This window comes from Apis cerana, linkage group LG16, assembly GCF_029169275.1.
Source record: "Apis cerana isolate GH-2021 linkage group LG16, AcerK_1.0, whole genome shotgun sequence".
In the NCBI taxonomy this organism is placed as follows: Eukaryota; Metazoa; Arthropoda; class Insecta; order Hymenoptera; family Apidae; genus Apis; species Apis cerana.
Genome location: NC_083867.1, coordinates 3020352 through 3035662, shown reverse-complemented (window position 1 = coordinate 3035662; position 15311 = coordinate 3020352). Strand labels below are relative to the sequence as shown.

Here is a 15311-nt window from a genome sequence, read left to right as displayed (position 1 = left end):
AAAACCCGAAACAAACACGAGAGCTGCTGGCGAACGACTGACAATGAGCTTGCCGTGAACGAGTCGAGTTGGCTGGCTGGCGAGGGAAGAAGAAGAGAAACGCGTCGGCGATTGGGCGCAGCGTAAGAAGACGGGGGAGGGGGGGGCAAACAAGTTAGAGGAACGGCGGATGAGAAAAAGACAAGGACAGAGCGGGAACGAGAGGAGAGGGAGTGCGGGGGGGAAGAGAGATATACGAGCAAGAGGCAGTAGGACGAAACGGATGGGGAGAGAGGGAAAGCAGGAAGGGAAAAGGTGGGAAAGAAGCCATGAATGGCGACAGCCAGGCGAGGGGGATAGAGGACACAAAAGTAGAGAGAGCGAGTGAGAGAGAGACATAGGGGGGCGAGGGCCGGTCGAGTTCCGTGCACGGTATGCCATCTGGCGATATCGTGGCCAACGACTCGTTCGCAACACGAAGCTTTTTATGAATGGGCGGAAGCTATCATTGAAGCTTTAGATTGAATGAAAACATTACCTATGTCGTCACCGTGTATACCACCGACAGCGTCGGCGCGGCGACAGTGACGGTCGTCGGTCGCCACGCTGGAGGTGGCAATGCTTGCGCGGTGATTTTTTTTTTTTTCGTCCCTGTCAAATGTGCTCTCTACACGTTGCACACGCCTCCTCCTTCCGCGCTGTGGGAAATTTTTTTGTCCGCGCCGGGGGTTCGATGCGCCGTTCCTCGCGTTATCGATCGAATTTAAGCGTACCTCTCTCGCGTTTACACTCGACATCGACAACCAGTCACATTGGATTAAGGATTCTAGCTGCGTCACTTTACACGCTCGACGTCTACCGGCTCTTATATTTTTTTTTATTTTCTATTTTTACTCTTTCCTCTTCTTCTTTTTTTTTTTTTTTACTTTCGCGCATTTTCGATCGATTCTACCTTTCGGAAGATACAAATGGAACGCGAAAGAGACAATAGATATGAAGAAACCGTTATGTTTTAATAACGATGCCATTTTTGAAAGGAATCTCTAAGACTTATTAAGTAACCGGATTGCATATCGGACCACATGCCTTCGATCTTTCACTTAGCATTTAAGGTATCTGTCCCATTATTTCAGACGGTCTCATTAATATTAATTACTCGAGGCAATAAATCCTCACGCGTATTCCGTTATAATCAACTCGAAAATTATCGTTGTATTTGTTATTAATATTATAATGTCGTTACGAAATAAAGAGAGATCGGTAAAAATAATCTATTTGAAAATATTTAATACCGTTAACTTTTCACGTATCTCGAATCAGTTCGTATCAGTCGTTTCGATGTTTCATCTTTTAATTTTATAGTGCAGCAGGAAAATTGATGAAACTCGAACGATTTGTGAGAACGCAAAGAAAGCGAGGAAGAGAAATAAATTATTGCAATGAAAAATTTAGATTATATACGAAATACATATATATAGAAAATTTACAGAAAATAATTCTAAAGATTAAAAACGAATTTAAAAATTGGTATCCAAGAATATCCATCGATGCTTACTTCTTAAATTATGAGCAATTTAATTTTACGATAGAAACGTCTCTATCTCCGTCTTGCTTCGTTTATTTAAAGTTACATTATTTATAAATTGCTCGTATTAATTTTTGAAATCACTTTCTAAATTTTCTATTTCGCTTGAACATATACTTTTACAAAGATTGTCGTTGAATTTGATTCCAGAATCGAATTCTAATTGAAAAAAAAGAAAAAAAAGAAAAACAAATGTTTCTACACGATTCAAGAATCGAACGCGAGACAGATCGAAAGATAATAAAAGATCGAGGATTATCGCTGAATGAGTTCCAAGCGTATTATATTATCAATAAGTTAGTCTAGCTAGTCGACGCTATAGCATCGATTCAGTTGGCACATATAATATGCATAAGTGTAGATCATAGTACGACAAAGAAGAATCCTCTCGTTCTATTTCGTTTGATATTGTATTTGAGGTTGCTTTCGAGCGAGTAAGCTATCTCGTTCGATCACACCGGCACACGGGATAGAGAACCGAAGTCGAGAAACGACCAACCAACGAAGCGAGCCGAACATCAACGAAAGAGAGAGGGCGAGGATAGAAAACGGAAGGAGAGGAAGAGATAGGCCGTCTCGTTCTACCGCGTTACACGCTTCTATATTTATCCCACTCATTAATTCTATCCTCGTCGTGCACCGTTCATTCATTCGAACATCTGTCTCGCTCTATCTCACCCTACCACGCGCACCCGTCGATGTCTCGTCTCTCTCTCTCTTTCTGTCACGTACGTACGTTCATTCATCTCCTCTCTGTCCTTCCCGCTGCCCGTGTACTTTCTACCCATCGTTCGTCTTTTCCTCTTTTCACCTTATGTTCCCCCTCTCAATCACTTCTTCCTGCGCTCCACTCTCTCGCTTCTTTTTCTTCTTCATCCTTCTCTAACCTTCGTCCTTCTAGTTCTGGTTCGTTCACTCAGTCGCGCAACTAGCCACGTCGCTCCCACTCACTCGTAGCCCCACTACCAACACACATCCGCACGACAGATACCAGTAGCGTAACAATCGATTTGCCCGGTTTGTAGACTTTCTAAACGTTCATCCTACGATTTTCTTTCTACTTCTTTCTTTGAAAATCTTTTTTCAAAGATTCTAAACTCTTTCTCATCTTTTTATTCTTCTTCCAAAGCACAAAATATCGATTAATTTTATCCCAGCATTTCGAAATACGTATGAAAACTGAAGTTTTTCTTTACGTGACGCTTGAAAAATTAGATTTGATTCTAATTCCAAAAGTGTACGTATAACTTTTTATTTTTTGAAAATTAAGAGACGTATAATTAAAATTGAATATATTTTCGAGATTAAAAAATTTATATTAAATTCTCACTCTAAAATTTACGTAATTTAGTTTAGATATTGAATAGACAAAATCAATATTAGATAGCGGATATACCGTGCACAACGTGTAAAGGAAACGATTCAAGTCTGGCACGTTCACGCTATCTTTTAGCAAATTATACCAAGTATTATCTATCCGCAGTGCAGACCTGCCCGATCGTGTGTCAACGTAGATCATAGTTGCGTAACAACGTATTTCCGGGTCGCGGTCCTTGCAGTGCCGCACGAAAACTAAATAGCGCAGATAAAACGATATCGAAGTGTAATGTTTCTTTGGTGTATCTCGAGTGTCGAGCCGGCAACGATACCATTCGAAACTACATACGATATTACGGTTTATCGCTCTCACTATGTGTCGATGATTTTCCATTGGAAAAATTTTATTGGAAAATTTTTAACCTATATTTTACTTTTACGAATTATATTCTATCTTAATAATCGAGAAATTAAATTAAATTGAAGAATTAGATTAATTTTTTTATATCGGTGTGTTGAGGTATTGAAAAATTTTCACACCTATTTGAGTAATTATTTATGCCATTGGTATTAATTTATATTTTAATTCATTAAAGAAATCATTCGAAACGTATTACGAATTTTTCAACGAACGAGAAATGAAATTACAAAAAAAGTCACATTACGCGAGGTCCCGCGAATTTGATGATACGCTACTGAAGCGTAGAAAGACAAGCGCGCAGGAACGTTAAGCGAAGCGGGCGAACATCGAGCAAGCGCACAGCCAAGTAAACTTTGACGAAGGCTTGGCTCGTTTTCGAGCAAACATCTGTGCTCTAAGAAATTTCTATATAAAATAAATTCCGATCCGCATCCCTACCATCGGAAACAGCCTTTAAACCAAAAGATCTGCAAATTAATTACATCTAAATATAATTTTCAATTTATTAGTTTCTAATATTTACAACTATTTATAACTTTCCTACGAATACGATCTACATGTAATAATGATCATCAATTCTTTCACTTACACGAGGTTACATTAACTTGAGGCCCTTTTCAAAAAATTAATATTTATTATCGATTCATGTTTCAAACTTGAAATTTTATTAATTATCGAAAGCAGAAACGTTGAGAATTAATTATTAAACTTAGCTATTAATATAAAGACAAGAAAGATCCAAGCGTACTAAACTGTTATTGTGTCCATCGAAAGTATGCGTCAATACGTTGAAAAAATGCGAGGTTGCTCTAACGACGAAGAAGAAAACTTTTCGAGGGAAAGGAATGGAGTGCACGGCAGCGTTAAGTTAGCAAGCGTCAAAGCAGCCAGTTTATTTCGAGCGTTTTCGATTTTGAGAAGGCAGACTCGCGTGCCACTGGCAAAGCCAATTACACAATGGCTCGTAAAGGAGGTTCGTGCGAATTTCGGTTGAGATAGAGGCGCGCGCAAACAGTGCGCGTTCTGGCTCGTTTCGTTTTCGCGCGTTCTCCGTACCTCGAAATGAAGCACGGAAAACGGTTAAAAGTTAACAGGAGCGGGCAAGTTGACGGTGATCCAAAATATTTTTCTTTCAACGGGCCGTGTCAGGGTGCGTCCGTTCATAACGCTGACAAAATTAGATCTCCGCTCCGTCAAGTTATTTTAATGAGAATTCTACTTCTCGCTGTGTCAAGATCGCGCGATTCAACACATTGCGTACAGCATGAAATGCATAAAGCTACCGTGTCTAAAGTAGAGTGGGATCTAAAGAAAAATGTTAAATAATTCAAAAAGTAGATGATATAGTTACAATAATCACAAATACATGATGAAAAATCATAATTAAAATATATCCATATTTTAGCAATACGGATACGTGATAGATATGTATATAAAGAAAAAAAAATTTTTCTAACTTTCTCAAGCTAACGACATATCACAAAACTTTAATTTTCTTTTTAGTACACCATAATTGCTACGATAGAAATTTTTTATTTACTCGAAATGATAATGTACTCGTAATTTTTTACAATTAGTTTTCACTGTTTTTGATAATAAATAATTTTTTTTATATTTTTTTCATATAATCAATATTTAAATAATATTTTACATTTCAAAAATTAAAAATATTTTTTAATAAAATTTCACAATGTTACCGAAAACTATTTGACAGGGATAGTATTTCTACGCTTGGGATACGATCGTGTTTGACGAGCCAACTGGTAAAGCCACCGGATCGATTCTTATCGGTTGCGTGTCTTTCTCTAGAGGTCGTAACTTGTACGAGTTATCTAATATCAGGCGCACACACTGCATCCCAAACAAAACAAGCTATATTTCGGAAGAAGCGATTAAACTCGTGCGTTTCGTATCGCAGAAAGAAGGCCGGATTCCATTAAAATCTTCAACAGTTCTCGAGCAATTATCGTACAACGTAATGATAAAACGTTTTCTTCCTATCCAATTATTCTGCTATGAAACACAAACTGTTCCAAGCAATAAATTAGCAATACTAGAGGGGCATTCCTCCTATCATATCGAAATCGTTTCTCAGTTCGACGTCCTTTCAGTTGTTCACTGAAAACAGAAAGCGAAATGGATTTCATTCTGCGATGGTAAAGTGCTGCCCACTTCACGCAATTTAGTAGCGACTTCAGATGCTTGTTGGATAAGTGACTTTTGTGCCGTCATCGATACATGCTTGAAATAATCAATAAAAATCGATATCGAGTTTTGTTTATCTCATTTAACACGCTCGAAGCTCGTTCCGAAGTTCCATTTTCAAGTATTGAAGAAGTTTAGAATTCCGTAAAATAGTAATTTAAGAAAAAGTTAGGTTATAATTTTGACAGGATAAAATATTTTCTTGTGTATAATAAATCTAGAATAAATATTAATACTCGTAGCATTAATTTCAAACAAATAACAAAATTGGTAGAAAATTCAATGAAGCTGTAACAGAAAAACTATAAAATTATAAAAAAAAAAACTATAAAACTATAAACTAATTTCAAATTTTTCGGCAGTGTTCTTATAACCGGTCTTATAATTATAACATGCTCATCATGAAAACGTTCTTTTTGTCGTCAGACTCTAAACAAACTGCACAATTCTTTGGCAAAGACTTTCGAAATCTTTATAACCTTTTCTGATAATAATCTTGATAACAATTTTAAAATAATTATAATGTTATGAATACCGAAGAAAGAATGAAAGAATGGAATTCGAATTCACGAAGAAATTAATAATAATTCAATTAATAATAAAACTATTATGTATATTTTTTTATATAATTCAAAAATATATATATTGAAAAGATTACATAATTATAGATTGAAAGAATTATTGAAAATTGATCCGATTTTGAGAGATCAATAAAGTGGAAAGAAAGAAAAGTTAAGATTGTCTATTCCAAATTAATTATCTTTTTTATTTAAAATATATAAAATAATTATAATATATAAAATAAATAAATGAATGGTAATAGATTAACGATAAATCATGTAATCTTGCATCCCGATCAGAATTCTATCTCATAAGTTGGTCATCATTATCCATATTTTTTAGAAGTGGAATTATCAAATATAGTTTTTAACAAGCTTATCTAACAAAAACAAACGCGAGAAATATTGTCTCATTCTATCTTACCAATTTATTTCACGCCGAGACAGAATTCTTGGTTAAGACCCTGTCTTGCAAGTTGATCAGTTTCGAACCTAACCTATTCTAGAATGCAAGATTACTGTACTGTAAAAAGAGTTCATTATAATAAATGATAATAATGATAATTCGTTGATCAGATAAAATAACAAAACGAAAGAAACAATATTAATAATTTTCACAATGATTACAATAACTGAACACTGTTTTTTTTTTTTATATTTTGATCAATGCTTGTTTAAACTTGGATGTATAACCTGAATCTAGAAAAAGAATATAGATGGCATTTTAAATACAATATTGTCTTTTTCAATTGTTAATTTAAACCAAACATATTTGATAACATCTAGTACCTATATATATGAGCATCAATCATCAATCAAATAATTATTATATCGATTATCATTTATCAATAATATATTTTTTTAATTATTATCTATTTATTTAATTAAATTTATTTTTATAATAATAATAAAGATAATTAATTTTAAACAAACAAAATTGGTTTTTCATTTATTTCTATTATTTTTCTTTTCTTCTCAAGATTAGATCACTTTTTTTTAAATTTTGGTAATATAGGTATTTTTCAAATCATAGAATCACAAAAATATTTCGATAATTTTCAAGCTTTATATTTCAAATAAATAATATATTTTTAATATATTTTTATATTTCAAATAAATCAGCAAGAAAAATTTATTATAACAAAATATAAATTAATTTCATCTATCTTTTATAACTTCTCATAATGTTGGTAATACGAATAATCGAAACAAGGTTGGCAATCGTTGAAAGAACTATTCCGGGCCAATGATTGGTTAAAAAGCAACGGTTGTGTAACAAAAACAATCAATATTAATCTTTCCTTGTATTTTTCTTCTCTTTCCCTTTCATATAAAACAAGAAACATACGTTTAAATATTTAAATCAAAATATCATTGATTTATTCAACTCACGCAAACTCACGTTTCAAGAAATAATAACTCAAAGAGATTTAAACAAACACGATAATAATCTTTCGTATTTTTTGCGAAAGGAAGTTACAAAGTATTAAAAGCTTATCTTATTCAAAATTGAACATCGATCATTCAAGTTACACGAGAAGAGAAACAGAGAAAAGCCGAGGCGACAGCAAAATAACAAACAACCAGGGACAATAAGGAAATGAAGAAGCATACTTGCACCGCCGTTTTCCAGGATGTTGCAGCTTTTTGTCATAACTGACAGGGAACGCGCGCCCCATGCAGCGAAGACGTTACGACAGATGTTTGCCGGCCTCTGTTCAACTTCCCTTGCGAGCCAAACGGAGAGAGAGTTGGTCGTCGGAAGCTGTTTTGACTTCGCATGCAAAGTAGTAGCGGCGCGGAGAAACTTCTTGCTAACGTAGGAATTAATCGTTATATAGTACCTTAATACGATCGTAAATCTCAGATAACAAATCGGCTATAAATCGACCGTCACTATAAATTCTTATCGCGACGACAGCTTATCCGGATTATTAAATTTTAATTTTGCGCCAGACACGTTTTTTTTTTTACGATTTGTACGATTCCCAGGGAATTTAATTGTAAAGAGGCGATCTATCTATCGGCTAGGATCTTTTATTTTTTCCTCTAGATAACTTTTCCATAATATACATAGCAATTTCATTACCGTGCCGTAGCAATTTGATAATTTCACATTAATATAGCAATTTGATAAATAATATTTAAAATAATTTTTTGAATATATCTTGTGTTTCTTTTCATAACACGAAACATTTTTTAATTGAATTTTAAATCTATAATGGAATTATTGTTATTTGCCATATTTGTTATCGATTTACAATTTCATTGAAAATAGAAAGACAAATGATAAAAAAAAAGAGAGAGAGAGATTCCAATTAAAAAAATTTTTCAATAGTACGAAATAGATTAATTTCTAATGGAATACGAGAAAATTCTATGATATAAAAAAAATGATTTTATCAATATAAAAAAATGTAGAATAAAATTTATTCTAAATTTTCGAAATAACAAATTTTTTTTCTTCTTCAAACGCTTGAATTAAACTATCTCTTAATTCATTATGACTTGTTCTTCCAGAATAAATTACCTCAACATTTTAACAAACACGTAACAGAAATACTAGTAGATTGAAATCTAACCTAATAGTAAATTTTCAAAAACTTGATTTTCTTTTCAAAAAATGTATATACACACATACATATATATTTTAAAATCAAAAATTGAATGCCAAAAATTTTATCGATATTGATACAAGGAAACTATTAATAATTAACAAACGATGAGAAAATCTCGAAATGATGTTTCAAGAACAGAAATAAACAAGAGAGAGAGAGAGAGAGAGAGAGAGAGAGAGAGAGAGAGAGAGAGAGAGAGAGAGAGAAAGGAAGGAGCGAGAGCAACACCGGATATCCTTCAGACTGCGCCCACGCAACATGCATGCATGCACGTGTGCATACACTCGTATATTCAAGATGCACCAGAGCATCTCTCCGCGATTCAGTGCTGGCATATTTTTAAGCGTCGCTCGGCAAACTCGCCGCATCCGATTATTTATTCCCCCTTGGTGGCATTCCCGCTCGATTATCTCCCATCTTTTTGCCCACGGGAGCGTCGAACAACACTTTCGAAATTGATTACGAAAGGAAATAGCCCGAAAATATGACCAGAGTATGGGAGGGGGGAGGAGAAGAGGGGGAGGAAGGCCACGACGAGGGTTTTTCGGAGGGGGGGAGAGGCGAGGAATCGACTATGGGCCCAGCCACGAGGAGACAGATGCATCCGGTTTTCCCTGAAACGTATTACACGTTTGCTTCGCCCTAAAAACTCGGCAAACTTTCCTTTTTCCGATTCAACGAAATTCACCCATCTAGGGACTTTTTTTTTTGGACTGTTACGCTCTGCTCGCAACTGTTTTACCTTCGGAATAAAATCTATTCTTTCGTGCCGAGCAATTGCAATTAATCGTAATTTCTTATCGGAGTTAGGTGATATTGTTTAACGTATAAGTTAATCGTATTAAATTGAATTAAATTACGACGTGTTAATTGTATTACACCGATTGGACTTAATAAATTAACAATCGATTGATACTAAAGAAAAAGTTCCCACGAACAGTTGCTTAGTTTAATAGATAACGTTCTACTTTTTTTTTGCATTTTAATTTGTTGGTAATACAGATTGATCGATATATCGATCAAGTAACCGTAATAGACTTGGCGTGTAAGTTTTACCAAGAGAAAAATTCCCGAGAGTTGTTCGGTATCTCGTTCTAATTTCATTAGTACAGTTACTTTTAGTCGTTTATAATTTGAAATTATTATCATCCGTCGACAAGAAAATCGTCCTTGTTCCAAATTATAACAGATAAGTTGGACAGTTTCGTTTTTTACATAATTTGATAATAAATTTTCGATCGTAGAATATTGCTCGATATATGACGTTATTTCGCTTTTCGAATTTCCCGCCAATTAGAAATATCTGAATTTTCAATGTTTCCGTCTGAAAACAGTTTCAAATTTTCCCCAACTCTTACTTGGTCCCATTACTACTCTCTACCTCAGAGGTGAATATACAACAAGGGTCGTTTACAGTGACACCAGGTTACAGAAAGAAATTTCGAGGAACCCGAGAAACGAGTCATTTTCTTACAAAAGGCAAGGGAAGGACGAGAAGGGAGGATGGCAAGGGAGAAGGGAATGGAAGACAATGGATCGCTACGATCCCCTTCTTTCTCTCGTTCCCTTTGCTTTTCTGCCACCTTGTGTTACCTGTTCCTGTACCTGCAAACACCAGCGCCGGTCTCTGTTACCTTTATACCCGGGATCGGTTTCAAATTTAAAGCGCAATAAAATCATTGAGGGAAAGGTATCCCGGGTTGTATAGAAAAAGCACCAGGTTGGATGATTTACGACGGTGATTAACCCTCGAGTACCTCAGATCGCTAGAGAAAGATAATCAATCACCTGCTCTCGACTACGTTGCTTCCCGCTACCGAGTGTTAAATTATCATCTTCCTCTCGTCCTAATTTGCATAACCTTCCTGTATTTTCTTTGACTTTTCGTTGATTGATTTGCACTCGAACATTTAAAGGAAAATTGTAATAAACGTAGTAATGCGATATCAAATTCTGGAGCAACATAATTGACGGATAATGAAATTAATATTGAATATATTACAGAAAAATTTGTATAAACGTGACACGGAACGGTAGAACGAATAATAAAGATAGTCTTTTTCTGAAAAAAAAAAAAAAAAAAAATATTTACAAATCTGGGAATGATTTATGCGAATAATAATATTTAAGATACTTATCGATCGATGCATTATTTGATTTTCCATTGGTTGGAATCATAAACTCTGTCGATAAATACTTCTATTAAGAAACGTTCCAAGATATAGGGGATCGATTCTATTCTATGATCAAACGATGGAGAATCATACGAGGTAAAATATTATCGACGTTGAAAAGAGAGGGAAGAATGCAAGAAGCAAAATTTTTTTCAATTACAAAGATATTCGCAAGGCGGGAGGTAAGCTGGCTGTCGGCAGAACGAGAGAGCAAACACGCAGATATCGTCGGTGCAGGAGAAATGGAATGTGGACACCATATGGCCGGGATCTTCGCCCAACCACCCACTCGCTGTCGCCATCGTCGTCGTCGTCGTGATAGTTGTCGTGGATCCGATTCGTTTGCTCTCACCACGTCAGGGCGCGAATAACATTTGAGAGTAAAACTTTCGAGAGTTGCTGTCGAGACTATTCTCCGCAAGTGGCTGGTATCGAGAGTGACAAAGTTACCGTCAGACAATGAAAATTACCATCGGACAGTCATTCTTAATGCAGTATTCACGCAAAATAGAATTTTTTTATCTTTAAGAAATCTCTCAAATTCTATTATCTAAATAAATAAAGTTTTTAATAACAAAAAAATAACTTTGGATTCTACACCTAACCTAACTTTCACTGCCCGATAAATTTACCGTTGAATGAATTCCCTCTCAACACAATGTCCATTTATACGAGAAACACACCTTTGAGAATTTTACGCTCAAATATATTCGTCTAACCTCACTTTCAAATATAATCTTTTACACCGAAATATAACCTAATCGAACTTTCACTATTCAATTTCTCAAATAGTCGTTCAAAACGCAGTTACAAGAAATATTTTTAAAAATTTTACACTCAAATGTATTCGCTTATCTCCAAATGTAAGTTTAATCTAACCTTTACCGCGGGGATAACTATTCCCGATGTTGCGTCTCCACCGGTGAAGTACTAGATTCACGAATGTATTTGCACCCTTAACGCGTTTCTTCACTTCAACTTTATTCGAGAAGAGTTCGTTAGCAATTCCAGCGTAATTGTACGGCCTGCGGAATGGAAATTTATAGCCGGTATTACCACATTCGCTTTACGTGAAATCACCCGCTAGCCGGGAATTCTGATTGTGCATCTGTTTGCGAACTCGCGTCGTCCGCTACCATTTTACAACGCTTTGCTCGTTCGCTATTTGCCAATGGTTTCTTCGATTTCTCGACTCACGTATCGATTACGTTCAACGACACGTTCGATAAGAAATAATACGAATAAATTTATAAATGATCGTCAATACGTAACAGTTTTTGGCACAAAAATGATCGATTTATTAATGCAGATACAAATTTATTTAACTTTTATTGTCAACAGTGTGAATTGAGGTTATGTCGATCGCTGACTCGATTCGATCAAAAATGACCTAGTCAGAGATTGGTAGTTCAAGGAAGGAATACGCGCTTTTTACTAATTTGAAAAATATATAAAAACGAATGATTGAATTATTTAACTGAGATCCACAAAGATCAGTATCAAATCAAATATACGTATAACATACGTAAGTTTACATTTTTCACCATTTATCATTTCGCATATATCTATCTATCCAAATAATATAAACATTGTTTCTCTCTCTCTCTCTCTCTCTATATATATATATATATATATATACGTAGCATAAATTAAGGACTTTCCCTATTTATATTCTCGCCACTGTATATACAATATACTATGTACATAGAAACCTACGCACTGGCGACCCACACTCTGCCACATGTCGTGAAACGCGGACCCTCGTGTACGTTGAAAAACTATTTTCGACGCAAGCATTGTGTATAAGCACGGACTCCGGACTCCGCCGGAAACCTGTGTTTTACGTATGTAAACATATTGCCGCGGCCTACATGCGTTTCTCGATATTTATCCAACCGGCAGAAATTCTTCTCGTTAAGGGAATCGGTAAACGCCGATCTTGTATAATTTCCGTCCAACGCAACGTTATATAACAAAATCGTAAGAAATATCAATCTTTCGATCGAATTTGAAAAACGGAATCTTTGTGACGAGAATATATACTTAAAAAAAGTATGTGCACGTAATAAATAAATATTAATTGGGACCATGGCCATGCCAACTAAAAAAACAAGATAGAGATTCGTTATCGCATTTTTATTCCTTGGCGAGAGTGAGAGACAATAAGTTTGAGTGTAACAAAAAAGGACATCGACGTTCGACCGTTTTCTCACGCGATGTGCAAAAAACGCAGAGGCTCGCTCGACCGAAGCAATTTCAGGAAATGGTGGGGATGACCGCGTCTATCGAAGCTACCGTATTTGCCTTGCAATAGGATATCGTCGAACAAATTTACTAAATATTTCTCCTTCAGCTCCCGTAACGGAAAAAGTCGCTATTCCAACGAATCAAAAAGAAGATTAAACAAGACTAGAGAATTTAACAAATAATTTCCCAATCGTTTCGGTCAGATGGATTCATATATCCAAGATGACAGTTAAACATTGTGACTCGCTTATCGATATTAATATCGAATCGAATGTTTTTTCGAGTGACGAGGAATTATTCGTATCTACGTAGTTGACCAAGCTATCTAGGGAACGATATACGAACGATCGAAGGGGGAAAAAATGCAGAGTACAACAGTGTTAGTGTTGTTCTCTGTTGTGCAGCATCATTCCTCATCCAGTATATATCAACGTCGATCTTGGCTGGCATAGCATTCTGAATGAAACCACGTTCGAAACGAGCGTACGTACGAACGAACGAACGAACGAACGAACGAACGAACGAACGGACGAACGAACGGACGAACGAACGAACGGACGGACGGACAGATGGACGTTCTCGTGAGGGTCAACGTTCCCTTCCCTTCAAGGACGGCCAGAGAAAAGTCAAAGAACAGTCTCGAGCGTAGGAGCGAGACTAACCACGAGAAACGGTGAAAGGGAGAGAAAGAGAGGTAGGAGAGAGAGAGAGAAAGAGAAAGGATGGCATTTATTTCGGGAGGATGAATTTTCACGGAACTAATAATAGTTCGTAAAGTGGAATAGATTGCCCTAAATATTTTGTGATGTCCACTTTTAGACGGGCTGTTTAAACGTGGCGCGTTAGAATTTTATAGGCATTCGAGGCGAACACTTGTTGCTCTGCGAGTACGAGTACGAGAGATGATAAATTTTTCTCCCCATCTTTTTTTAGAACAAGCTTTGCGAAGGAAATTTTAATAACGTTTGATATATAATAATAGTAATATCAATAACAATATTGATTAACGAATCGGTTAAATATTTGAAACAGAATCCTACGACATCTAGAGAGAAGTTAGGTTAGGTTAGGTTATTGATATTTATAGCACCTCGAATTAATAATAAAATTAGAAAAACTCGAAGAACGGAATTTCTAATTTACTATTAATTTTTACAAATATAAAAAAGAGATTCAACGAAACAATAACGAAAATTTAACCGCTATTAATTAGAACGTAAAATAATAGCTTCGAGTTTAAGAAATTATTTCGACGCCATGTTATTTTCAAAACGAAGAATTTCGTTGGTAGAGGAGGCGATCTTGAAAATTTAACGGCGACACCTTAGCACTTAATACACGCGTACGTCGAGAGAAGTAGAGAGAAGAGGCAGATAAAGTGAAAACACTGAAATGCTTGCTTCTCGTTCTTAACTCGACAGAGGTCGCGCATCTCGATTCCAGCTCGTATTACACGGCTGTCATAGTGAACTGCTTTTATCGTGCTAATTCGTAAAAGTGTCTTCGAGATAAGGGCACGTCGTTCTCCACGATAGAGGGACGCAGCCATTTGGGTCAGATGAAGAGAAGTACGGAAAAACTCTTTCGAAACTCATTTCTTTCCAAATATATATACTATGTATAGATATAATCGGGACTTGAAATACGTAAAATGAAAGGCGTGTATAATTTCAATATACGAGATTATGATGTTATAATATATGATAATACTTTTTATTATTACCAATAATATATCTTTTCGATGAAACAGATCTCAAAAAAAAAAAAAAAAGAATTTTCGCTTAACAAAAATTTTATCCCAGGAGAGGAGATTAAGTAGCAATTGGAAAGCATGACTTTACTTAATGAATTTTAAACACGACTATCGACTACGAAGAGGATCGTAAAGATGCAGCATGGCAATCACTTACTAATTTATACGATAGATGGTACGGAATACGAATAATATAAATACGTACAAGACGAGTAAGAAAAAAGAAGAAGAAGAAGAAGAAAAAATCGGTATCGTAAGTAGAAATTGACGGGCTGTAAACGTTTACTTTATCGTCGTATTACGTAACCGATCGTTCACGGTTCGTTTATTCGTATAGCACGTATAATTCGTGGTCGCAATAAAAGTCCGTGCATCCGTGTATCATAACGTTGGCCCCGTGACAGTGACAATAAATTAATTCGCCGAGAGGCCAATTCGTTGAACCCTGAACC

At 35.6% G+C, this 15311-nt stretch overlaps 1 protein-coding gene across 3 annotated transcripts in view; it reads right to left on the bottom strand.

Moving 5' to 3' along the window:
• The window catches only part of LOC108000234 (protein sprouty), a 34752-nt gene that overhangs the window by 11157 nt on the left and 8284 nt on the right, over nucleotides 1-15311 (bottom strand). For all 3 annotated transcript variants that reach the window (XR_009833027.1, XM_062086410.1, XM_062086411.1), the window contains one exon: nucleotides 7682-7881. Coding sequence is in view for 2 of the 3 variants with exons in the window: in XM_062086410.1 (XP_061942394.1) it covers nucleotides 7682-7721 (40 nt within the window). In the remaining variant the exon portion in view is untranslated. The remainder of the gene's footprint in view (nucleotides 1-7681; nucleotides 7882-15311) is intronic.